Below are 25,848 nucleotides of genomic sequence, written 5' to 3'. Positions count from 1 at the left end.
AGATGGCCAGAGTGGTGTTATCACACTTTATAAAATAAACAGTAATTCCCTTTCATCTAATAAATTTATCTAATCGATTATCCTGATTGGATCAAAAATCACATTTTTAGGGGCGCTGGGTTGGTTAAGTGTCCAACTTCAGCTTAGGTCATGATCTCCTGGTTTGTAAGTCGAGCCCCAAATCGGGCTCTCTGCCTCTACCCCCACCCCTACCCCCAAACAAATAGACATTTTAAAAAAAATATTTTTTATAATTGATCTGTTTTGAATATGGATCAAAATATGATCTATACATTATTTTGTTTATTTAAAAAAAGTTTTTTTAATGTTTATTTTTGAGAGAAACAGAGTATGAGTTGGGGGAGGGGCGCAGAGAGAGAGAGAGACAGACAGACAGACAGACAGACAGACACAGAAACTGAAGTAGGCTCCAGGCTCTGAGCTGTCAGCACAGAGCCCAACACGGGGCTTGAACCCACGAACAGTGAGATCGTGACCTGAGCCAAAGTCGGACGCTTAACCGACTGAGCCACCCAGATGCCCCTGATCTATAAATTATTACATTTATTACATGTCTTTGTAGTTCCTTTTCTCTTTGTTCTCCTGTTACTGCTTTGTGGCAGGAACCAGTTGTTATGTAGGAATGTCCCGTATTCTAGATTTGTGTCTCTACTCCTTGTGATGGCATTGAGTACTTCAGTTCAGGTTTAACTTTTTTGTAGGAGAGAGGTAAGAATATTTAAGATGATTATCAGTGCTTTATATTAGATCATTCAGGAGGTCCACAATATTGGTCTTATTCTGAGTATTGGTAAAATTAAGGGCTCAGGTGGTGATAGCCCAATCCTATCTTTTTATCTATCTTTTAACAAATTATCACAGGGCTTAGCTGCCTAAAACAATAAATGTAAATTATCTCAGGAGGGTCAGAAATTCAGGAGTGGTTTAACTGGGTGGTTCTGCGTCAGAGTCTCTTAAGAAATTGCAGCCAAGCTGTTGGTTAGAACTGTAGTCTATGAAGGGTTAAATGAGGCTGGACAATCTACTTCCAGATTCAGAGTTGTTGACAGGATAGTGCTGGTCATAACGTGGCAGCTGGCTTCTCCCAAAATGAGTATTCAGAGAGAAATTGATCTAAGTGGAAGCTGCAGTGTGTTTTACAACCTAATCTTGGAAGTGACATAACTTCTGCAGTATGCTGTAGATTACACAAAGCCAACCTGGAACAGTAGAAGGGGACTACACAGGGGTGTGAATACCAGGAGGCAGGATCACAGGGGCCCATCTTGGTGAGCCTGTTTCATTTTACTATAATGTGTATAAAATAGTCTTTAAACATTTGTTGTCTAACTTCTCCTTACTATCTGTTTCATTAAGAATTGTGTAAGTGCCAGTTTTCTGAGTGAGAAACTGTTGGTGTCTTTGCTACTTCCAAAATACTGTCTTCCAGAGTTACTGAGTCATGTCAGTGGTTTGATACATCGATAGACCAATCTGATTGGACTTGTTTTCATTTGTCAGGGATAGCTTTTTGATTATTTTAATTTTATGCATATGCAAAATATTTGTAAGATTGCAAAGTGGAATGACATAAAGAGATCATTCGGAGAAGTCTTGCTTCCAGCCCAGTCTCTTCCACTTGTACTTTCTCTAATCACTTCTGTTCTAGTAGGTGCATCATTTTTTTTTTTATCATCAGCAGATGATCGTTTAAAATTATTTTGTTTGTCCTCACAGTGTTTATTTTGTGAATATTCATTTTCTATAAATATATATTTTTAAAATCGTTTTATTTAAATATAATTCACATGCCATAAAATCCATCCCATTGAAGTACACAGTTTAGTGGTATTCAGCGTATGAGAGTTGTCCAGTCATTGCTACAGCACATTTTAGAACATTTTTGGGGTACCTGGCTGGCTCGCTTGGTGGAGCGTTGACTCTTGATCTTGGAGTTGTGAGTTTGAGCCTTACTTACATTGGTTGTAGAGATTACTTTTAAAAAGAAAAAAAAAGACCATCACTTTATCACTCCAGTAAGAAATCCTGTACCTTTTAGCAGTTACCCCTCCCCCTCCCCATGCATATACACTCTCATACCCTAGGCATAATATGCTTGCTTTCTCTATAGATTTGCCTATTCTGGATATTTCGTATGAGGGAAAACATGTTGTATGTAGGCTTTTCTGCCTTGTTTCTTTTACTTCGTGAAATGTTTTCAAAATTCATCCATGTTGGAGCATTTATCAGTACTTCATTCCTTTTTATGGATAAATACTATTCCATTGTGTGGATATACCACATCTTATTTATCCGTTCATCAGTTGATTCCTCTTTGGGTTGCTACCACTTTTGAGTCTTATGAGTAATGCTGCCGTGACCATTTGTGTGCAAGTTTTTGTGTAGACTTATGTTTTTATTTCTCCTGGAGTGAAATTACTGTGTTGGAGTGTATGCATCATTTTATATTTCTATCATTAGTGTACAAGGATCCCAGTTTCTCCACATTCTTGCCAATACTTGCTATTGTCTTTTTGGTTATATCTATCGCAGTGGTTATAAAGTATCTCATCATGGTTTTAATTTGCATTTCCCTAATGACTGATGGTATTGAGCATCTTTCTGTGTGCCTATCAGCTATTTGCATATCGCTGTAGAAAAATGTCTATTCAGATTCCTGACCTAATTTTTAACTCGGTTATTTGTCTTTTAATTATTGAATTGTAGATGTTCTTTATACTCTCTGTATACAAACCCTTTATCAGATAAAGTATTTACAAATACTTCCATTTGATGAGAGTTTTAAAAATTGCTTCATGGTGTCCTTTGTAGCACAAAAGTTTCGTTTTATTTTTTACTTTTTAAATGTGTATTTATTGTTTAGAGAGAGAGAGAGATATTGAATGAGCGGGGGAGAGGCAGAAAGAGGTGGGGACAGAGGATCCGAAGCTGGCTCTGTGCTGACAGCAGTGAACCGATGCGGGGCTCAAACTCACCAAATGTGAGATCATGACCTGAATTGAAGTCGGACTCTCAGCCAACTGAGACAGAGCCACCTGGGCACCCCTGGTATTTTTTTTAAGTTTATTTTATTTTGAGAGAGACACACAAAGAGAGCATACATGTGTGAGCATGTGAGCGGGAAAGGGCAGAGAAAGGAAAAAGAGAATCCCAAGAACCAGAAGCACCCTGTAAGCACAGAAGTTTTTAATTTTGATGCAAATTCATTTGTGTTTTTATTGTTGTGGCTTATGCTTTTGGTGTTATATCTAAGGAAAAACCATTGTCTGAACCAAAGTCACAAAGATTTACTGTGACTTATAAAGAGTTTTATAGTTTGGCTGCAACATTTATTAGATTGATAATCCATTCTGAGTTAATTTTTTTAAAGTTTTATTCGTTTAAGTGATCTCTAACTCCAACATGGGGCTCAAACTCCTGACCCCGAGATCAAGAGTCACTTGCTCTTCCTACCGAGCCAACCGAGTGCCCCATTCTGAGTTAATTTTTGTGCATGGTATGAGGATAGGGATCCAAATTCATTCTTTTGCATGTGGTTTTCCACATACCCCAGCACCATTTGTTGAAAAGACTATGTCCTCATTAAATTGTCATGACGGGGCACCTGGGTGGCTCAGTTGGTTAAGTGTCCAACTCTTGATTTTGGCTCAGGTCATGATCTCACGGTTCGTGAGTGTGAGTGCCACGTTGGGCTCCGTGCTGACAGCACAGAGCCTGCTTGGGTTTCTCTCTGCCCCTCTCCCACTCATGCACACTCATGCTTGCGTGTTCTGTCTCTCTCTCTCTCTCTCTCTCTGTCTCTGTCTCTGTCTCTGTCTCTGTCTCTCTCTAATAAACTTTAAAAATAATAAAATAAATTGTTATGGCATCTTTGTGTTAACATTTTTCTTCCATCATGTAAAAAAGGAAGCATACTATATGTACTGTTCTGCACTTGTGGGGTTTTTTGTTTTAAGATCTATTCCATAGAAATTACTGTATATTTGTGTATCAGGCTTTTCTCATTCTTTTTTTTTTTTTTTCCTTTTTGTATTGGTTGGTTGTCCTATTGAATTAGTATGGATAGATACAGGTCCTTTTTCTGATGTGTGTATTTCAAACCTTTTTTTTTTTTTTTTTTTTTTTGGTAGTCTGTGGCTTATTTTCTTAAATGTCTTTGGAAGAACAGAAGTTTTAAATTTTGCAGACCATTATTTCAGTTTTTCTTGTATGCTTATGCTTTGGTTTCCTGAATTTGCATACTCCAAGGTTGCAAAGATTTTCTCATGTTTTTTTTTTTTTCCTTAAAAGTCTTCTAATTTTCTCCTGAGATTTACCTTTGAATTTTTTGGTTCATAGTTTTTAATATTTTCCCCACTCATGTAGTGAAAGAAATTATACGCATTTTCTTTCAGAATGCATACAGATTCCTTTTCTTAACATTTAAATCTCTCATCTATTTGGAAGTCATCGTGTATACTGTATAAGAGGAATCTAGTTAATCTTAATCCAAATGGCTATCCAGATTTTTTAAATTAGTTGTTTTCTATAATTTGCATACAATAAAATGTATTCCTTTGAAGTGTACATTTTGATGAATTTGTATTTACTCGCAGCCATGTGTTATTGCCTCATCAACCAAGGTGTAATGACTGTGCTTTGTGTCTGTTCTTTGTCAAACTCTACTCACCTACCCCTGGCTTCAGGCAACCATTGACCTGCTTTCTCTTACTATAGATTAGATTTGACTTTTCTAGAATTTTTTTTAAAAATGGAATTATATAGTATATAGTTTTTTGCATCTGGTTTAAACAGCATAATAATTTGAAAATATTTCATGTTGTCACCTGTATCAGTTCTTTTTTATTGCTGAGTAGCATTCCATTTTGATGATTAAACTATAATTTACTTGTTACAGGTTTGATAAATATTTTGGTTATTTCCAGTTTTGGGCTATTACGAATAAACATGCTGTAAGAGCATTTGTGTACTGGTGTTTGTATAAGTATTTGCTTTCATTTCTTAAACACCTAGAATGGGGGTTTTTGAGTTGTATGGTAAGTACAATTTTAAATTAATAAGAAACTGATCAGTTGTTTTCCAAAGTGATTGTATCATTTTACATTCCAACTGATCAGCTGTGTGAGAGTTATAAATATTTTACATTCTTGCCAACACTTGGTATTATCTCTTTTTAATTCTGGCCAGTCTAGTGGGTGTGTTGTGGTGTCTCATTGTGGTTGTAGAGTGTGTTTCCTTAATGATTACTGATCATGGGCAATTTTTTCATGCATTAATTGACTGTCAGTTTTTGCAAAAGTGTCTGTTCAAATTTTTTCCCTTTGTTCACATTGGGTTTCTTTTCCTACTAATAATTGTCTTTTATCAGAAATGGGTGTTACAAATATTTTCTCCCAGTCTGTGGCTTGCTTTTAGCCAGATTTTCATTTGAAGAGCTGGTGTTAAATTTGATGAAGTCCCATTTATCAAGTTCTTCTCTTATCACTCATACTTTTTTGTGTCATTACTGAGAACTCTTTGCCTGCCCTAGATTGTGAATATTTTTATGTTTTCTTCTAGAAGTTTAATATGTTTTATCTTTTCCAAAATTAGGTATATGATCAATCTAAAATTAATTTTTGTGTAGGGCTTGAGGTTATGTTGAAGTTCATTTTTTCCCCATATGTGTATATGCATATATTCAGTTTTCTCAGCACTAGCCTGTCTTACTTATTATCTCTGCATTTTCACAGAATTCAGTTGACCATATATATGTGGTCTGTTGCTGAACTAATTTTTATTGTATTGATCCGTGTGTCTATCCTCATGCTAGTATTCACTTTCTTGATTACTGTTACTTTATAATAAATTTTAAAATCAATTCATGTAGGTGCTCCGGTTTTATTTGTTAAACTTGTTTTAGGTACCCTAGGTTCTTTGTATTATCAAATAAATTTTAGAACCAGTTTGGAATTATGCATTGTATCTGAAGATCAGTTTGTAGGGGAATTGTGTCCCCCTTTAACAATATTGAATTTTCCTGTTCAGAAACATGGTATATCTCTCCATTTATTTAGATCTTCAGTTTCACCAGTGTTTTGTAGTCTTTTTCATTGTATAAGTTTTGCATATATTTTCTTAAATTTATCACTTAGTATTTCATATTTTTATGCTATTGTTTCAGTGTTTTAAAATTTTTTAACACTGTTTACCAAGTATATAGAGATACACTTGATTTTTTAATATTGAGCTTGTGTCTTGTCTTACCACTTCGCTAAACACATTTATTGTTTCTATAGCTTTTTAAAAATGTTTGTCGGTTTATTTATTTTGAGACCGAGATGGAGTGCACGAGTGGGGGAAGGGCAGAGAGAGGGAGACACAGAATCTGAAGCAGGAAGCAGGCTTCAGGTTCTGAGCTGTCAGCACAGAGCCCAGTGCGGGGCTCAAACCCATGAACCATGAGATCATGACCTGAGCCAAAGTTGGGCACTTAGCTGACTGAGCCACCCAGGCACCCCTCTAGTAGCTTTTTTTAGACTTAGAATTTTCTGTGTACACCATCATAATCTAATCACTGTATCTTTTTCTTGCTTTATTGTACTAGCTAAGTCTTCTAATACATTACTGACTAGAAGTGACGTGATCCTTACCATGTTCCTGTTCTTAGGATAAAGAACTCATCCTAAGTTCTTACTTACACTGTTATTATTATCTTACACTGTTAGGTACAGGCATACTCCCTTTTATTACATTCCACAGATACTGCCTTTTATTTATTTTTTTAAATAAAGTGAAGTTTTGTGGCAACTCTTTGTCAGGCAAGTCTAAGTCTGTTGACTTCATTTTTCCCACAGCGTTTGCTCAGCATTTGTCTCTGTGTCATATTTTGGTAATTCTCATTATTTTAAATGTTTACATTATTTGTTTTATATACATATATATACACACACACATATATATATTTACACACGCATATATATATATGATCTGTGATTAGTGATTACAAACTCACTGAAAGCTGAGATGATGGTTGGCATTTTTTAGGAATCAAGTATTTTTTAATGTATGCATGTTGTGTTTTGTAGACAATGCTGTTATGCACTTACAGGCTATAGTATGGTGTAAACATAACTTGTAGAACGATGGGAAATGAGAAAACACACTTGACTCACTTTGTTGTGATACTCACTTTATTGAAGTGGTCTGGAACCAAACCTAGATATCTCTGAGGAATGCCTGCATACAGTTAGGTGTGGTTTCGATTCCTAAGTTGCTGAGGTTTTTTTTTTTTTTTATCATGAATGGTTGGTTATTGACTTCTGTTAAATACTTTGTTATGATGATCGATGATCATATAGTTTTTCTGATTTGCTGTTATTTTGAAGAATTACATTTATTTGTGAATTGAACCAGCTTTGCGTTCCTGGCATCCCACTTACATTAGTCATAGTGTATCATCCTTTTTACACATTCCTGGATTTGACTTGATAGTGTTTTGTTTAGGAGGTTTTTCACCTATGCTTTTAGGGGATATTGATCTGTAGTTTGCATTACTTTGTAATGTCTTTGTACCGTTTTGTTATCCAGTTAATTGTGGCCGTTTGTCTAACTTACCAATGTAGTAGCCTAAAGTTGTCATAATTTTTATTTCATTTTATTATTTTTTTAATGTTTATGTATTTTTGAGAGAGAGAGAGAGACAGAATGTGAGTGGGGGTGGGGCGCAGATAGGGAGACACAGAATCCGAAGCAGGCTCCGGGCTCCGAGCTATTAGCACACAGTCTGACATGGGGCTTGAACTCACGGACCGCGAGATCATGACCTGAGCTGAAGTTGGACGCTTAACTGACTGAGCCACCCCGGCGCCCCTTCTTTATTTTTTTAATGCCTGTAGTCTCTGTAATGATGCTCTGTATTTCATTTCTGGTGCTAATAATTTGTTTCTCTCCCTTTTTTTCTTGATCAGTCTCGCTAGAGACTCCTTGATTTTTTCCGAGAACCACTTCTAGTTTCATTGCTTTTTCTATATTTTCTATTTTGTTTATTTTTGCTTTTTATCACTTAATTTCTTTTGCTTTCTTTGGATTTAATTTGCAGTTTTTCTAGTTTCTTAGGGTGGTCGCTTCAGTTGGTGATTTTCAAACTTTCTTTTCTAATAGAAGTATTTAAAGCCACAGATTTCTAACCATTGTCTTAGCTGCATCCCCAAAACTTACTATGTTGTATTTTCATTTTTACTCAATTCAGAATATTTTTTGTCTTATAATTTCTTTTTTGACCAGTGGGTTATTTGGCATTGTGTTGAAATTTCCAAATATTTGAATATTTCCAGATGTATTTCTGTTTTTGAATTTTAAATTCCATTATGGCCAGAGATCAAATTGATATGAAATGCTATTTTTTATCATATATTAAGGGCCCATGTGCAGTTGAGTCTATTTCTGGGGTTTTTTGTTCTGTTCTATTAGAGTGCTTATCTCCGATAGGACTACTTTTTCATCCAGCCACTCCCAGGTTTTCTTCTTTATTTTTGAGCTTCATACATATCTTGACTACTAAAAAAAAATAAAATAAATAAGTTTTTTAAAAACCTATTTATTGAAAATTAAAAAATATATATATAGCAGTTAGAATAGTACAGTAGTATACAAGTACTTTTGAAAATCATACACTCAAGGACAATTTTGTTTCACCTGTAACATCCCTTCCCTTTTAGATTATTTTGAAGCATGTCTCAGATATATCATTTTATCTGTAAATAATTCATTTTTCTGGAAATATTAGGGCTCTTAAAACAATAAAACACCTGTAAGTACCATTATCCCCCCCAAATAGAATGAACAGTTCTTCCCTGATATCCTCAAATTTCTCTAGGTATCTTTAAAATATATGTATATTTTTACAATTAATTTGTTCCAGTTAAGATCCAAATGAGGTTTACAAGTTGCATTTGTTTATCATCTTTTAGTCATTTTTAAAAAATTATTTCATGTTGGGCTAACTGTCTATTACAAACATTTTTGAAAGGCTTTATCAGCTCACAACCAGTGATGGTCATTCATAGCCTCACTGTCTTACACCCTGCCTTCACCGGATTATTTTGCAGCAATCCTAGACATCATATAATTTCACCTATCAATATTTCAGTGTGTATATTTAAGAGTTACAGACTCTTTGTTTTAAAAATCATAGTTAATAGTGCCATTATTTGCTCCTTTAAAAATTAGCAATTATTTTTTGCTATCCAGAGTATGAATTTCCATTACTATCTTTTTTAGAGAGAGCGAGAGCAAGTGGGAGAGGGGCAGAGAGAGAGAGAGAGAGAGACAGGATCCCAAGCAGATTCTGTGCTATGAGTGCAGAGCCCATTGGGGGGCTTGAACTCACGAACCGTGAGATCATGACCTGAGCCGAACTCAAGAGTTGGACACTTAACTGACTAAGCCACCCAGGTATCATTTAATATTAAGGTAGATTAAATTTAAGGAAAATATATACACTGTAGACCCAGGTATATGTCTGTATAAATACATATGCGTATGTGCAAATGAGTAGGATAGTGGTTGCTATTAGCGAAGAAAATGGTATGCAGACGGTGGAAGGGAGGATTTAGTTTTGTATAATTGAATTTTTTATGTTTAAAGATTGTAGGGGTGGCTAGGTGGCTCAGTTGGGTAAGTGTCTGACTTTGGCTCAGGTCATGATCTCACGGCTCATGAGGTTGGAGCCCTGCATCAGCCTCTGTGCTGGCAGCTCAGAGCCTGGAGCCTGCTTCAGATTGTGTCTCCTTCTCTTTGCACCTCCTCCACTGCCCTGCTACCATGGTTGGTCTCTCTCTCTCTCTCTCTCTCTCTCTCTGTCTGTCTCTCATAATAAACATAAAAAATAAAAAAAGATTGTATTCAGACATTTTCTGTATGTGTAACTAGAATTTTAAATCTTAAGACTGTACACTGGCCTGGCTTTCTAATTTTAATATGAGAGTCATAATCAAATATCAAAAAATAGTGAAAAGGTTCAGTTCAGTTAGTGAATTTAATTAGATAACCTTTCATTTGATAAAAATGTTATAGGAATTTGGGGTGGCTTTTCTTTACTAAAAGGAACTGGCTTTTTCTTCTTAATGTTTTACTTAGTTTTGAGAGGGAGAGCATGAGCAGGGGAGGGGCACAGAGGGGGAGACAGAGCATCAGAGGATCTGTAGTGGGCTCTGTGCCGACAGCATCAAACCCATGTGAGACTCGAACTCCTGAACCCCTGAGGTTATGACCTGAGCCAAAGTTGGACATTCAACTGACAGCCACCCAGACACCCCAGGTATTCTCAGGGCACCTCGGTGGTTCAGTTGGTTAAGTGTCTGACTCTTGATTTGGGCTCAGGTCATGATCTCACAGTTGGTGAGATGGATCCCTGCATCAGGCTGTGCACTGTCAGTGGGGAGCCTGCTTGGGATTCTCTCTCCCTCTCTCTCTCCTTCTCCACTCACTTGCGAGTGTGTGCTCTCTCTCTCTCTCTCCCAAAATAAATAAACTTAAAAAAAAATTATGTGGAGGGGCGCCTAAGTGGCTCAGTCAGTTGAGCGTCCGACTTTGGCTCACTCAGGACATGATCTTGTGGTTCATGAATTTGAGCCCTGCATTAGGCTTGAGGCTGACAGCGTGGAACCCACTTTGGATTCTCTGTCCCTGTGCCCCCCCCACCCCCCCATCCCTCCCTAGTCCCACCCACCCCTCTCCTTTCCCGTTTATGCTCTCTCTCTCTCAAAAATAAATAAAACATTTTTTGGGGCGCCTGGGTGGCTTGGTCGGTTAAGCGTCCGACTTCGGCTCAGGTCATGATCTCAACGGTCCGTGAGTTCAAGCCCCGCGTCGGGCTCTGTGCTGACAGCTCAGAGCCTGGAGCCTGTTTCAGATTCTGTGTCTCCCTCTCTCTCTCTGCCCCTCCCCTGTTCATGCTCTGTCTCTCTGTCTCAAAAATAAAAAAAAATTAAAAAAAAAAAAAGTTTAAAAAAATTAAAAAAAAATAAATAAATAAAACATTTTAAAATAAAGTAAAATTTATAAAAAGAAATATGTGGACTCTGAAGATCAAATTCAGAAAGATATTACCATCTTCATTTTTCCCATTTTCATATTGGCTTTTCTGAATAGATAAAACAGTATATAGCTCCCCTAAATGTATACTAAGAAAATTCACATATTTAAGATAAAAAGCAAGTTTTGTCACTAAACTAGTAGTTACTTGTATAATTCTGGTGATTTTATGAAGATGCCAAGTTATACCTTCTTTGTGCCTCATACCTTGTTGTGGGCAGTGGTTCGTGATTCTTCCCTCAAGTGGCTTTGTTAACATCACTCCATAAACCCATCACAGACAGCAATCAGTGTTACAATAGACATGCAAGGGAAAGATACACAAAACATGCAGCCAGCTCTTTTGGGCAATCTGGGAAAGATACTACAAAGGAGACGACAGTTGAGCTGAATTGTTCTTCTTTTTTTTTTTTTTTTTTTTTTTTTTTAGTAATTTCTGCACCCATGTGGGATCCAAATTCACACCCTAAGAATCACATTCGCTACTGACTGAACCACCCAGGCACCCCATGAGTTGAATTCTTAACTAGAATTTTAACAGGAGGAGGACCATAGGCAGAAATCTGGGTGGAATAATAAAAGACGAAAAACATTTTTTAAAAAAGAGCTATTTAGAAATCTGCTACGTGATAGCATGTGATGCTGTGTTTTGAGAAAGCAAGAAATTGTGTAAGAATTCAGTGGTAGGAAGTTAAGATGGAGTTAAGATTAGTATTGGCTCTATACTGGCTTTTGTGAACTATTGTTTTTCTTTGTATACGTCTAATGCCCTTCTGTAGCAAGCGGCATAATTTGGCATATCAGACAGGGGTTATCTGAGTAGTAGTATGAAAGAAACATTTTATCGTGCTGTAAGAGTCTGATGCAGGGATTTGATCAAATCTGGGGGTCATTATAGAGGGTCTCTCTGAGGAAGTTGCTTTCAGGCTGACACCTGAAGGATGAGTCAGAGTTGTCCAAGCTGAACTTCGAGAATCAGTGTTTGTGACTGAGGCCTAATAGCACGTGTGGCAGGAAAATAGCCCAGAGTGGCTGCAGCAGCAGAGGGAATGGTATAACATGGCATTGGAAAGGCCGGCAGGGGGGTCCAATCATGCCCAGGCTCGTGGACCGTGTTCATGTGTTTGATTCTGGAGATGCTCTTTTCTAATACTAAGTCATCTTTTGTGCAGTACCAAATATGCCCCAACAGCGGCAAGACCAGCATCATCAGAGCACCATGATGCACCCAGCCTCAGCAGCAGGCCCACCGATTGTGGCCACCCCACCAGCTTATTCCACACAATATGTTGCCTATAGTCCTCAGCAGTTTCCAAATCAGCCTCTTGTTCAGCATGTGCCACATTATCAGTCTCAGGTAAGGCCGATACGACCGAACTCTTCATTTTTGTTCCATTTAAATAACTTCTAACTTTTAATATGGTAAAGGGGTTTTCCTTTATAGTTGTGCTGTGTGTTATGGTGAAGTAGATAGCTAAGGATTTGGGGGGTCTTTTTCATAGAAGATTGCTGATCAGTGTTAACGTATTTCAAAGGAAATAGCCAAAAACAGTTTTAGGATTCTCAGACTTGTTTCTGGAAACCATGGAGTTAAGACATCTAACTAAAATTTGCTTGACTGTATTGGATAGTTTAATGTTTTCTCTTTATTTTTTGTTTGAACACAGCATCCTCATGTCTATAGTCCTGTAATACAGGGTAATGCTAGAATGATGGCACCACCAGCACATGCCCAGCCTGGTTTAGTGTCTTCTTCAGCAACTCAGTACGGGGCTCATGAGCAGACGCATGCGATGTATGGTAGGAAGACTTTTGTTTGTCTCTTTCAGTGTGTGTGACTATTCTTAATTTGTTTTAAACCTCTGAAAAGATACTTTAAGAATAACTTGTGCCATTGAGGGTCAGGAATCTAAAGAAAAGATGAACCCATTTCTATAAGTTTTGGCAAATCTGTTTCTAAAACTCCTCTGTCTTCAGATGTTTCTCCTTAGTTTAACTGAAACGTAATGATGTGTGTAACAGAAAGCATCTTTTGTGGAGAAAGCCATCTTCTTCCTCTTCCTCTTCCTCTTCCTCATCAGTATTACCACCACTTGGCATGGCCTGCCTAAGGCACAAAAGAAAGTTTTACCATAATGAAAGCACTCTCCAGCAAGAAAACATTCTGCTTCTCTTCTTCCCCTGGAAGTTACTGGCATTACATATTTTTATTGCTCTTTGTTAACATTTTAACAAATGTTAACAAATGTTAAAATGTTAAAAAGTATGTTTTTGCCTCATGCTGTATTTTAAGTGGTCAGAATAGTCTAACATTAGATATGCCTTAGACATTAGTCACATTTTAAATACAGTCATCATAAGCAATGGTAAAATGAAGAAAAGTATCCTATATAAAATAATTAAATGGTATATATAAGAATAATAAGCAGAAATCTCCATCTGAGTTTTATGGCTGGAGAACTTTGTGCAGGTCAACTTAGGTGTCTGAGGTACTAAAATAATATGGTTTTCATGGTTGAGAATTTAAGATTTCCACTTACATCTTGTAATATAGAATCAGTGAGTTGACCCATATTATAGTTTTCAAAATCACGTTAAATTAGTGCCGATTTCATTAAGATGTAAATTTTGTTGTGAACTTTCCTGAGCGCTCCTGTGCGGTCAGTTAGGTTTTCCCATTGGCGTTTCAATTTTTAGAGTGTGAGGAGAGAAATTCAAGTTCATTCATACAGATAAAAAGTGTGCCACTCTTAGAATGAAATCATAGTTACATGTGATTACATGGCCATTTCAGTTCTTAACCCTTTTAAAACTTTTTTAATGACTAAGAATAAAGATTTTCTCCTTTTTAACTTCAGGTGACACTTGATTTTAGAGGTTCATAAGACTAGGTGGGACTCAGGCAGCAGGAATCATCCTTCTTGTCACCTATAACCTGCTCGTGCTTACTTCCTGGAGACATGCTTCTATTGCATATGTTCACAGTGGTAGGAAATCTACATGATCATAGCCATGGTTTTTATAAAATAACTTAAATCTGATCTTAATTTTCCACATTATCACTTAAAACTTCCTGTGTGGATTATTCTCTTTGAATTAAAATGAGGTAATTGCTACATTTTGGGAAACTTTCTTACAAGAAACCCATTCACAATTTAATTGAAAAGTATATCAACACACTGATTTTGGTTATGATTGCTTGTCATTGGCTTGTCTTAACCAGGACTAAATATGTATAAAAAGACACCATTGACTCATCATGTACGCTTTTATGCAATTTGTATATATTTCAACAATTTTCTGGTTTGCTAAAGGCTTAGGTGAAAAGTTCATTATGATTTTTTTATATATTTCTGATAAATACATCATGATTTAACAAGTGGAGAAAACATTTCTCTCCTCCCATTTTCTGGCATATTCCCCTTTGAATAAGATCTAAAACTTTTGAACTAAAATTTCCATTGCTTTTAGAGAACAACTGTCTGTGTACCCATGCTTTTGAGACATTGTAGTAATACTGTGATGTTGAGAAGAATCTTTCTCCTCAATGTGTTCACTCACTGCCAGCATCTGGTTTTTCCTTTTGGATGAATGTTCGTTGGTTTGAAATCGCTTGTACAGTAAACACTGTATTTGAGACACTAATGGTTTTATAACTACCTTCCCAAAACTTTTCTATTTGAAAAGCAGTTGGCCTTGGACCGTGAAGTCAATTGAAATATGGGTAAATCAGAAATACTGCAAACAAAACATTAGACCTAATGTCCAGTGAAATCTGGAGTGAACTAGTCATTAAGACCAGTTTTTTTAATGCCAGGAGAAAGTTGCTCAGCCAGATCTGAACTGCTCTCCTGCAATTTCCATGGCTTGTATTTAATTGATGTCTGTTGATGAGGGGACAGGTTGGGGTGAAGCTCTGGATTTCATATGATTGTTGCTGGTTACTCAGGGTTCTCATTTGGGTACTCCATACTCTAAAAAGAACAGTAGGAAATGAAGTATAAGCCATAATTTAATCTACTAAAGCAAATTCATTAATTCTTCAATAATTATTTCAGTTATTTTAGATCTTCCAAATCTTAATTATGCCAGATAAAGACACATAGATATGTTTTCAGAGTACATTATTTTAAACTTAAGATGTATCTGTTGCTTAGAAATGCTAATTTTACTCTCATACTCCTCGAGCAGTTTATATTTCATATTCCCAAAGGAACCAAATGTTTTTAGTATGAATTATGTTTATTGTTAAGATCTGTTCTATCTAAACATTTTCAAATTTTTATGCAAACAAAAGAATATGCACCGAGATGTTGGCAACAGTTCTGTGTCCCCTTTTTGTCACTTACCAATTGGATGGCCATAGCAAAAGGCTTTGAGAATAGAAAGGACAGTAATGACTAAAGACTGATTGTTATCTTCAGATGGTTGGTATGCCGACAGATTACTGAACAGTTACATTGTTAGGAGTTATCATACATTCTAAGTAGTTGTTGACCTTGTTCTCTTTCTAGCTATCTTAGAAAGGATTTTGATCGCAAAAACTTCATCTCTTTGACCTTAATCTAACTTTCATCATTGCCCCATCCCTCCTAAGAAGTTTTTCTTAGGAGTAACGAAAGAAGTTCCTTTTTGTTTCTTTAACATCTTGTCTTGTAATTCACCTAATTTTCTTTTAGGGCAGTGGCATTTTCCCTTTCAGAAATAGTAATGAAACTTTCTCTACCAACTAGAGCCATCAAGAAGAGTTAGATCCAGAATCCTTTTTGAGTTTGTTTTTGGTAGTTTAATGCAGATAAATTAGAAAATACAGGAGGCAAAAAGATTGAGAATGCACCTGTTATCCCTCCACCTGATAATTACCTGTTAACATTCTGGTGCATATCCTTCCAAGTGTACCTACACCCCATTTATGTAAACATTTTAATAAGGAATGATATCACACCCATGTTTAATAATAACTATTTTTTCTTAAGTTTTGGGATTCACTTCCAGATGCCTGATAAATATCTTACAGAATAATGATGTTTTTGTTAATAATGATTTACAAATCTGTTTGAGTCTTTTGAATTAAACTTGGTAAATACTCTCTTATTTTCGTACATTATTTATATTAAGGTTATTCAGTGGAATGCCATGTTGGTCTTTCGATTAGATGATTTTATTCATTTAAACAAGTCAGCATGTGGAACTCAGCATATCAATACAGAAGAAAAATGTTTCTTGGTTCAGCCCTATCTTGTTTAATTTTGTAGCAATGTTTAAAGTACTTGTCATCTCTTGTAAAATAAGAAAAATGATTTATGCATGAATACAAAAAGAAATTTATAAATATGTCAACCTTTCCAGAAAATTAGGAAAATGCACACCTCAAAAGGCTAATTTACCTTTCTATTTCCCAAATTCAGCATGCCCCAAATTACCATACAACAAGGAGACAAGCCCTTCTTTCTACTTTGCCAGTGAGTTGGGTTTTTTATACTAATTTTTATTGAACAGTAAAACACTTTTTAAAGAATACATGTTAAGGGAGTAGACTTGTTGAGCAGTATTTTCCTTGTGCCAGACAAAATCATTGAAAATAATGTATATTTGTAAATAATTCAGAGTTTTAAAAAAAGGAAATATAACCCAGCTTAAGAAAGCTGGAGTTAATTAAAAAATTGAGTTGCTTCAGAAATTAATTTTTGCATACCAAGCAAACATGTGACTGTTTTGGAAATGCCTAATATTTTCCTTGTTCAGAGAAACTTCTCCAGAAATGCATTTTTTTTTCCCTTTTTTTTCAACCAAGCCACAAACTTAGTATAAAAAGCTTAAAATATTAGGCTTTTTCAGTATCCTGGCTAGAAGAAATTTATCCTTATAAGGATTTTTAATTGAATAGGTTTGAAAATTTAGGGAAGAAACATTTCTGTCTTTTCAGTCTTTGCATGACTGAAGGTTTAAAATACTCAAGTGGTAGACACCCAGGATGTTTTGAGCTTCACCAGGAAAGCATGACCTAGCTGCTTGATTCTGTTTGGCAGCACTGGCCCCTCTCACTACCAGTGAAAAGGTAAATAAACGATGGCTCCTAAATGAAGAAAGTCTGGGCAGGGCTCTCTTTTGGAAATGAACGTGTAGGGTACATCCTAATTTATTTTGTAGGGCAGTTTTTAAGTAAGGCTAGTCGTGGACTTTTGGTATTTGGATAGGAAAGGTACTAATTTGCAGAAGTCCTTCAGAAGTGTATGCCAGTAATGAGTAACTTTATGTGCAATATTATATTCTAAGGGATATTAAATATTAAAATTTTAGATACTAAATTTTGGGTTACTTTAGAAAGACTTAATGCCTGAATTTACTAAATGCCAGATTTTAAAAAGTGTTGAGAAAACATTTTGACTTAAGCTTTCATTAACTATGCCATGACTTGGTATCCAAAAATAAGTGTGTACTTGTTATTTATTTGGTGCTAGGAATTGTTAACAAATTTAATCCTTTAATAGATGCTCTTTAAAAAGGAGTCTTGCTGTAGATCTGTACCATTAAAGGGAAATTTTGTATGTGATATAGTATGTAAAAAACAGTTTCAGTAATTAATTTTATTATGTACTCAATTTGAGGTCTCAAATGTAGTTATCCTCACCATCTTACTGTCTCTGTTTAATAATTTTGGAGTCAGTTTCCTGGTAAGTAGCTAAAAGTTTCTTAATCATCACACCTAAGTATTAACTGCCTTAGTATAACTTCTCTTAAGAGGAATTATTAGTTCTTAAAAGAAGCTAACAGTGGGGCTGCTATTTATAATTTAAGTTGCTGCTTGTACCACCCCCTCCCCACAAGCCATTTTGCCATGGTTTGGTCTAGTTGCATTTTACCCCTTTTTAAGAGTTTTGTTTTCATTTTTAGTGTTGCAGTGCTGGTGATCTCTCATGACTTGTGCATCCAAGGTCAAAATGACAAAACCTAGTTACAAATTAAAGGCACAACATTATTGACTGAACTGGCTTCAGTAAGATCATGGCTTAGGAAACAACTTTTAGAATGTGGTTAATGTTATGAGGATTTGACAAGTCACGTATTTAGAGTTGTAAACATTTGTATCAAGGAACACAATGAGTGAGGAACTTTTGGACCAGGTCTGACCCAAAAAAAGCAATACTTCTTTGATTAGCCTGCATTAATCCAGATTTCATGAAGGCAACTCAATTTTTATAAATAGAAGTTTGATGAATAGGTAAATCAGAGTTTTGAAGAACATTTATTTTTACCTTTTGGACTCCTCAGCTAAATTAGCAAGCATGGATAATAAAAGCAGTTAAATGCTTGACTTAGCTCTGTAAAGCCCAGCATTTACTGTTCTTCACTCTCCACTTCTCCCTTCTCTGATTCCAGTAGATTTCTTCTACAGTTTTATTCTATCTTGATTCCTTTCTCTTGGCTCTCTCTTCCCTTCCACCTTTTCCCCCGTCAGCCTTTTAATGTCCCTCCTGTCCCGTCTTTCTTTGTCTCCTTCATAACTGGCCTTTTGAGGAACCAGACCATATTTTTGTTGTCATAAAGATTGAATTAAAGTATCGATTTCACATTTTTCCCAGTCACCTACCCAGTTTTCCTACGTAATATGGGAAAAGAGTTCCTGGATGAGGTACTGGTTAGCAGATATCTTTTAAGCAAGGAGATAAACAGAGGAAAATATTTCTAATTAAACTTTTAAAAGTTTTATTTGCAGCTAATGAAGCATATTTACATGTCCTTGATTTTTCTTATGATGCATTCTAGTTTGCTGGTGCTTAGGTAGGGAAAGGTTGGGTGTTTTAAACAAAACCTGTATAGATGCACGCAGTTTGGATTACTTGAAGTATTTGTGCTGTCGGTGCAAAGGAGCTATAAATTATAATACTCTAAAGCCTTTCACTGTTGGTAAAGTACTCTCGCAGAGATTCCTTTTAAAAATGCACAATAAGACATATTTCATCTTTAATTTTTTCCAAATAATTTCAAGATTTTAACCCTTTTAAATTGATGAATTACTTCATTACGAGACGTAAAGACATAATTATTCTCTTAATGAGGTCCTGTTTCTATGTGGGAAAATTAGTAAGACAGCACCCAGCTAGAATTTATTTATTGTTTTTAGTTCCTTAAAATTTTGCTTAGAAAGTCATTAAGACTACAAACCTTTCTTGAATAAATAAAGCTTAAAAAATAGAAACTCTGAGATTCTGTACTCTCTCTTTATGAAACCTCATAAATAGAATATGGGATTCAGGAATTGCTTCCCCCTGGATAGATTTAGTCTTGTTACAAATGAAACATTTCAGAAGCTTGGGGTGTGTGGAGGATTTTAATGCTAGTAGTTTGAAAATAAGGAACACGAGGGGTGCCTGGCTGGCTCAGGCTATGGAGCATGCTACTCTTGATCTCTGGGTCATAAGTTGGAGCCCCATGTTGGGGGTGGAGATTACTTTAAAAAAAAAAAAAAGGAAAAGAAACGAAGAAAGAAAAGAGGGAGGAAGGATGGAAGAAAAGGAATGTGAATGATTTTAGACGTCACTATCCAGTAGAACTTTCTATGATGAAAGTATGCTATAAATTGTGCTGTCTAATCAGCAGCCACTAGCTACATGTGGCTATTTTAGTTATTTAAAAATACATTTGAAAAATGAGTGTAAGATTTTTGCAGGAGTAGAGTCCGGTTCAAAATTTATGTCAAGTCTTTTAGACCAAGTCAATGTCTAGACACTTTGAGGGGTTCTGAAAGTTAACCTAGTGAATGTGATAGTGGAAAATGGCCTTCTAATAAGCAAATGATGTAGAAGAAAGACACTAACTGACTTTTATTGACTTGTGGGACCGTGGAGTTAAGGAAATCAGCACATCATTCTTCCCAACTCCCAGAAGACAGGCACTGACTTCCTAGAAACACCCAGAGAGTATCTTGCCACAATTTTCCTTATTAATATATTCCAGTGTGTATTAACTCTCATAATTAGGGAAATGTTTTCAGTGTGTAAACCAAAGTGTTTCGTTTAATCTGGGCATTCATGAATATTCATTAATGCCCACTCTGGTGTTGGCAGTGGATGCACAGGTGATCCTAGCACTGGCTGTTTGCCTCGCCCTTCCCTCTTTTAAAAGGTGCATATATATAGGGCACCTGGCTGGTTCAGTAGGTAGAGCATGCAACTCTTGATCTTGGGATTGTGATTTCAGACCCCATGTTGGGTGTAGAGCCTACTTTTAAAATACACACACACACACACACACACACACACACACACACACACACACACACACACACACAGAGTTGGGGAGATAACCAGTTAGGCTGGCATGTTGGTGGCCTTTGGCCCTACAGTGTCAAGCACTGCAGAATTGCTTCATGTGCCTAAACCTAGCATAACGTTTCCATGGGACATGCCCGGTGCCACCTATGCTAGTGACTCTTGGCCGTCATGCCTCTTAGACTGCCAGAGTTAGGGTGCTTGATCTCAAATCAGTGCTTGTTTGTCCCTGTCAGTCCCCTGTATGTCTGTGTGTATGAGGTACATGAGGGAGCTATTTGGGAATTGTTTCTGTGAATGGGCTTAGCTTCTCAGGGATTTTAGGATGACTTTGAGAAGTCTGGAAGTCCCCTGTTGCTGGGGATGTATCTTGAGAACACTTAGCAGCTCATCGCCATTCATGGTTAGATTTATATCAGTGTGTTGTCAGTAGTCACTGGAAGCAGTGAATTAGTCTTACTGTGATTTTGGTTCTCACATTGGTGTTTTAGGAATACGTGCACAAATGAATTTATGCCTAATCTCCCTGTTTTGTATCAAGGTATGGTCCTTGCTGAGATTCATAAAGGATTGGCTTTGGGTTATCTTTAATGAACACATTTTTACTTAAAGTGGCCTGTCATATTTTCTTTGAAGTTACTCTAGTAAGAATCTTTCTAAAGACTGGGATGCTTTGAAGGGAGTTCATTTTTCCACATAGTTTAGGTAATTCCATTTACTAGATTTTTTAAAGCAAAGGTGAGAGAGCCTTGAGCAAGGAGGGCCCAGGGAATAAACTGAGTGACTTCTGTGATCAGCTGGGAGAGACTGTGGTCATTTGGCCCTGCAAATAGAGCCCTGACCTTGCCGCATACCTTATCCAGCCCTTTCTCCCAGCCCCAATACAGTCAGTGCCTAGGGACACTGTGCCCACTCCAGGGCAGTAGCATGGTGAGGTTAGCCAGATGATGGCCTTGAGCTAAAGAGAGAGAGAGAGAGAGAGAGAGAGAGAGAGAGAGAGAGAGAGAGAGTGTGTGTGTGTGTGTGTGTGTGTGTGTGTGTGTGTGTGTGTAAAAGAGAGAGAGAATGATTTCTGCCTATGCTTTTAAGTTGCTTTTTCAGGAGAACCTAGTGACTGTTTTAAGAGTAAATTTACACTAATTAGATTTTCATAAAATGTATACAGCTGGGTTATATAAATGCTAGTCTGATTGTTAAGTAATAACTTCACTTATTTTTTCAAGAAAATGGATGATTTAAATGGAGTAAAATAGTTTGGTAAAGAGCATAAGTTAGACCCTGAGTATCATGAAAGCTCAACTGATGAGGCTTAGGGGAGCAGCGGAGACTGTCCTAGATGTCGACCGTACACACCCTTTTTCTTCCACTTCAGTTTCCACTGGCTCCCTTGCTCAGCAGTATGCGCACCCTAATGCTACCCTGCACCCACATACTCCACATCCTCAGCCTTCAGCTACCCCCACCGGACAGCAGCAAAGCCAACATGGTGGAAGTCATCCCGCACCCAGTCCGGTTCAGGTAAGGAGAGACTCCGAGGTCTTGTAGAATTGTGTCCTCGTTTTGTTTACTGAGCGTTCTGTGCAGTGCGGGGCAGAATGCTCGGTACCACGTGATCAAAACACCCCGCAGCTCTGCCTCATGGAGCCAGCCTACAGCTCTGCAGGCTGTGCTCCTGGGATTTGCTTTTTGTTGTTGTTACTGTTAAGTCCTGTTAAGATACATACTGAGAATAAGGTGATTGGGTAAGTTCTGGAAATATTGATTGAAAAATCTAATTTAACATCACATAAGGAATATGCTTGGGGCTTTTTTTTTTTTTTTTTTTTTAACTTCATTACTGATGATTATACAATGAGTTTTTTTCCTGTTAGCTTCTGCAGTGGTGTTTCTTAAGGAAGCAGTTAAGGATCTCTTTGATATCTCTCAGTTCCCTGGGGCAGTGGTATTGTTTTACCTCTGCTTGGCTGAGGGCTATAAGGGCTTGCACCCAGAAAGGAGTGTCTCTGAACCGGAGGTGCCCCCCCCACCCCCACCCCAGCCATGCTCCTACTACCCTGCACATTCTCTGGTCCTTTCCACTGCCCCTCATCTTGGATGGACCCAGTGGAGCCTGCTTTCATATGCAGAGTTCAGCTTTGTGTGTGACCTTAACTGCTTTTCATTCAAGAAGTGGTTTTCTCAGTTCTTTCTTGTGGCTTTGCAGCACCATCAGCACCAGGCCGCCCAGGCGCTCCATCTGGCCAGTCCACAGCAGCAGTCAGCCATTTACCACGCGGGGCTCGCACCAACCCCACCTTCCATGACCCCTGCCTCCAATACGCAGTCGCCACAGAATAGTTTCCCAACAGCACAACAGACCGTCTTTACGATTCATCCTTCTCATGTTCAGCCGGCATACACCAATCCTCCCCACATGGCCCATGTACCTCAGGTAAACCAGCTTTAGCCAACTTTCTCTGAAGACCAAGTAGAATATGAAGGTTATCAGATAAGCAGCAAGGAGCCAGATGCTCTGCAAGCTAGGAAACCCTGTGTGTGATGCCATTTGCCTGTCTCCCTTTTCCTGCTCAAATACATGTGATCTGGCCCTAAATGAATGTTCGTGTGGTTTTGTAATGGGATCAGTGAAGTTGCTGATTGGTCAGTCCTTTAATGTTTCCCATCTGAGACCTTAAAAATATCTCTGACTTTGGAATGCAACCCAGTCCTTCTTGTGTCTGCTTTGCTATGTTTATATAGCTTCACTGCTATGTATGTACACATTATGTATATGATATATATATTATATATATATTTGATATATATATATATATTCTTCCTCTTCTTTTCTCCTTCCCTCCCTCTCTCTCCCTGTCTCTCTCTCTTTTTTTACACACACACACACACACACACCGAGAAGTCTGGCAGGGAGGGTGGGCCTTCACAAATTCTCAGCTCTCCAAGGTGACAACCCCTGGGCCTGTCAGCTTGAATGTTAGTCACACGAGTTTCGGAGAAATCTCTCCATTTGTTTTCCTTGCCTGTAGGTACACCCACTTTGACCATATGTTGTACTTCTTGAAAAGGCTTGGCCTTGTTACATTGGTGCAGTGTAACTAGAAGTCGGAAGCACTCAGGTGTCCCACTTTTCTTAAAGAGCAGCCTGGGAGCCACTTTGGAGCTCACCTCCAGTGTAAGCCTCTAATGGTTGAAGGGTATGGTTTGCCATCTCAATGGTTGCTGGCTGTATCAGCTGCTGAGAAAAGTCCAGTGCAATCAAGGGCCAAGTTGGATTATCTTAATAAGGAGCTTCACTGAAGTTGGGCTCTAATGCTGTCCTTGAGGCCCTCCCTGGAGCTGTTCAGAGTGAATTGGCTGTATTTGATGTCTTTTTTTGCCGCTTTCATAACGGAACTCTCTTGGGGAGGTCTAAGCTAGACTGCCTCACTGAACTCCATTTCATGTTGGATAGTGCACCACTGAGGCTCTGGTGTGCTGGGGGCTGAAGATGTGACTCAGTTGGAGCTCAATCTCAGAATGCGACCTTGTAACTAGAGTTCGACAGCTCTGGGAAGTTTGGGCGTCCTCTGCACAAGTGAGGGTTCTGTAGTATGGCGCACTGCAGTGGATGATTTGTTTTTGATAGTGGGGAGGGGAGCCAGTTTGGTCAGATGTGGGCCAGCATGGTTTGGCTGAATTAGGAGCTTCATGAGAGCTGGGGTCCTGTAGATGGCTAGCAGAGGCTGGTGGCTAAGTAGGTATGTGAATTTCCATGTAAGTTGGGGTTCCTAAAACCTCACTTTTGTGTTTTTTGTGCTGAAAGAGAAAAAGGTTAACCCCTTTGGGGAAGTTCAGATCTGCCATGGGCCCATTTGAATACGTAAGAGTAAAAAGAGCATTTCATTCAAGGCTTATTGTGGTCTAGAACAGTGCACAGTATGGGAGGCAGGAAAGGAGGGCTCTTCCTGGCCCTGCCAAGTCCCCCCCCCCCCTCCCCCCCCAGCACTCCCACTCCCCCCACCCCGAGCTGGGATCCAGTGATTTGGGCTGGCTGAAACCTTTCCAACTTGACAGTGAAACCAGGTTGCACTCGTTATCATATAACTTAGTTTCGGGACACAGGTCTGGCCCAGATAATTTCACTTTACTCCTCCCCGTTTCACTGGCGCCATTTACTGCAGCCTACTCCTCCTGCTCGGTCAGCACGTCCCTTATAGTAAGGGGCCTGAGCATCTCGTCTTTCGCTGCCCTGACTCATTCTTCACGGAGATGTACTGGTGTGCCGGCAGGAAGCAGAGGGGAGGGACAGACAAGGAGAGGGCTAAGTAATCCATGGATTACTCTTATTATCTGCTTTCCTATTTAAAAGGGAGGTTGTCTTTAAACTACTTCAGGTCCCACTTGGAAGCCAGATTCTGAAGCATCATTGCATCTCACCTCCTATTAAGTTGAGAAAGCTGCCCTTGGATCAGATGTCTGAGCTTTGTGATGACCTTGCCCCACATACATAGAATCCAGCAATCAGAAATGTTGCAGGCCAGGATGTTGCAGCCCTTATTTTTACTCAGGCTCACTAGGCGCCTGCTCCCTCAGCCTCCCTGGACCCGCTGAAGGGTGAAGCATGTCAGTAGGTCACTTGATGATCCACTAGGGCATGTCCTCAGAGAAAAGGGCCCTGAGGGCCCCCCTGTCGGCCTTTCCTGCCCCACCAGCCCAATGAAAGGAACACAGTTGACATGTTGTTTAAGCTGGAGATGTTGCCTGTATGCGTAAAAGAGCTCTCTGTTTCAGGCTCATGTACAGTCAGGAATGGTTCCTTCTCATCCAACTGCCCATGCGCCAATGATGCTAATGACGACACAGCCACCCGGCGGTCCCCAGGCCGCCCTCGCTCAAAGTGCACTACAGCCCATTCCAGTCTCGACAACAGCGCATTTCCCCTATATGACGCACCCTTCAGGTGAGGCGTGTGTGTGCAGGGGCCGCCGGGCACCCCAAAGCATTCTGCTCGCACAGGTCGAATGGCAGGCAGGGCCAGCGCTTCAAGCCCCGCATTTGAGAACTAGCAAGACCCGCCAGAGCGTGCACAGGAGGGACTGTGACGATCAGTTCAGTGTCAGGGCCTGAGGCTTCCAGGAGCTGAGTCTGTGTGTGTTCTGATGGTATACAGGATTTGGCTTGATGAGAAGCAGCAGCAGCAGCATTCTGTGTGGCTGACGCATGCTTAGGACTCAGTTGGCCTTCCTTGTTAAAGAGGCTGGACAGGGCAGCGTTTTCCTTCCTTAGTCTCCCCCTCCCCAGTCTGACGGGGGTGGTTACCACCATGGCAGAGTTTGATTGTAGCTCTGGAGAATACTACTGATGAGAAAGTGTGCTGTGTGTGGATCGGTTTTGAGTGTAGCATTAGCTCCAGCCTATGCCCTGACAGGGAGAGAATGCCCCGTGATTGTGCTCTAATACTTGATGGCTGCCATGGCAATATTTCACAGTCTAACCTGTT

At 38.6% G+C, this 25,848-nt stretch overlaps 1 protein-coding gene across 13 annotated transcripts in view; it reads left to right on the top strand.

The window, feature by feature from the left end:
- Positions 1 to 25,848, top strand: part of ATXN2 (ataxin 2) — a 128,332-nt gene that overhangs the window by 92,570 nt on the left and 9,914 nt on the right. For 7 of the 13 annotated variants that reach the window (XR_009604089.3, XR_009604090.3, XR_009604088.3 and 4 more), the window contains exons 19-23: positions 12,270 to 12,454; positions 12,765 to 12,897; positions 16,506 to 16,559; positions 21,742 to 21,887; positions 22,573 to 22,800. Coding sequence is in view for 7 of the 13 variants with exons in the window: in XM_060612307.3 (XP_060468290.3) it covers positions 12,270 to 12,454; positions 12,765 to 12,897; positions 16,506 to 16,559; positions 21,742 to 21,887; positions 22,573 to 22,800 (746 nt within the window). In the remaining 6 variants the exon portion in view is untranslated. Of the gene's footprint in view, positions 1 to 12,269; positions 12,455 to 12,764; positions 12,898 to 16,505; positions 16,560 to 21,741; positions 21,888 to 22,572; positions 22,801 to 25,139; positions 25,309 to 25,848 lie in introns of all 13 variants that reach the window. The other 6 variants (XM_078435803.2, XM_060612301.3, XM_060612302.3 and 3 more) reach the window with 2 other exon arrangements.

This window comes from Panthera onca, chromosome D3 (assembly GCF_046562875.1).
Source record: "Panthera onca isolate mPanOnc1 chromosome D3, mPanOnc1 haplotype 2, whole genome shotgun sequence".
Classification (NCBI taxonomy): domain Eukaryota; kingdom Metazoa; phylum Chordata; class Mammalia; order Carnivora; family Felidae; genus Panthera; species Panthera onca.
The sequence above is the reverse complement of the archived record's forward strand: the minus strand, read 5'-3'. Positions and strand labels throughout refer to the sequence as shown.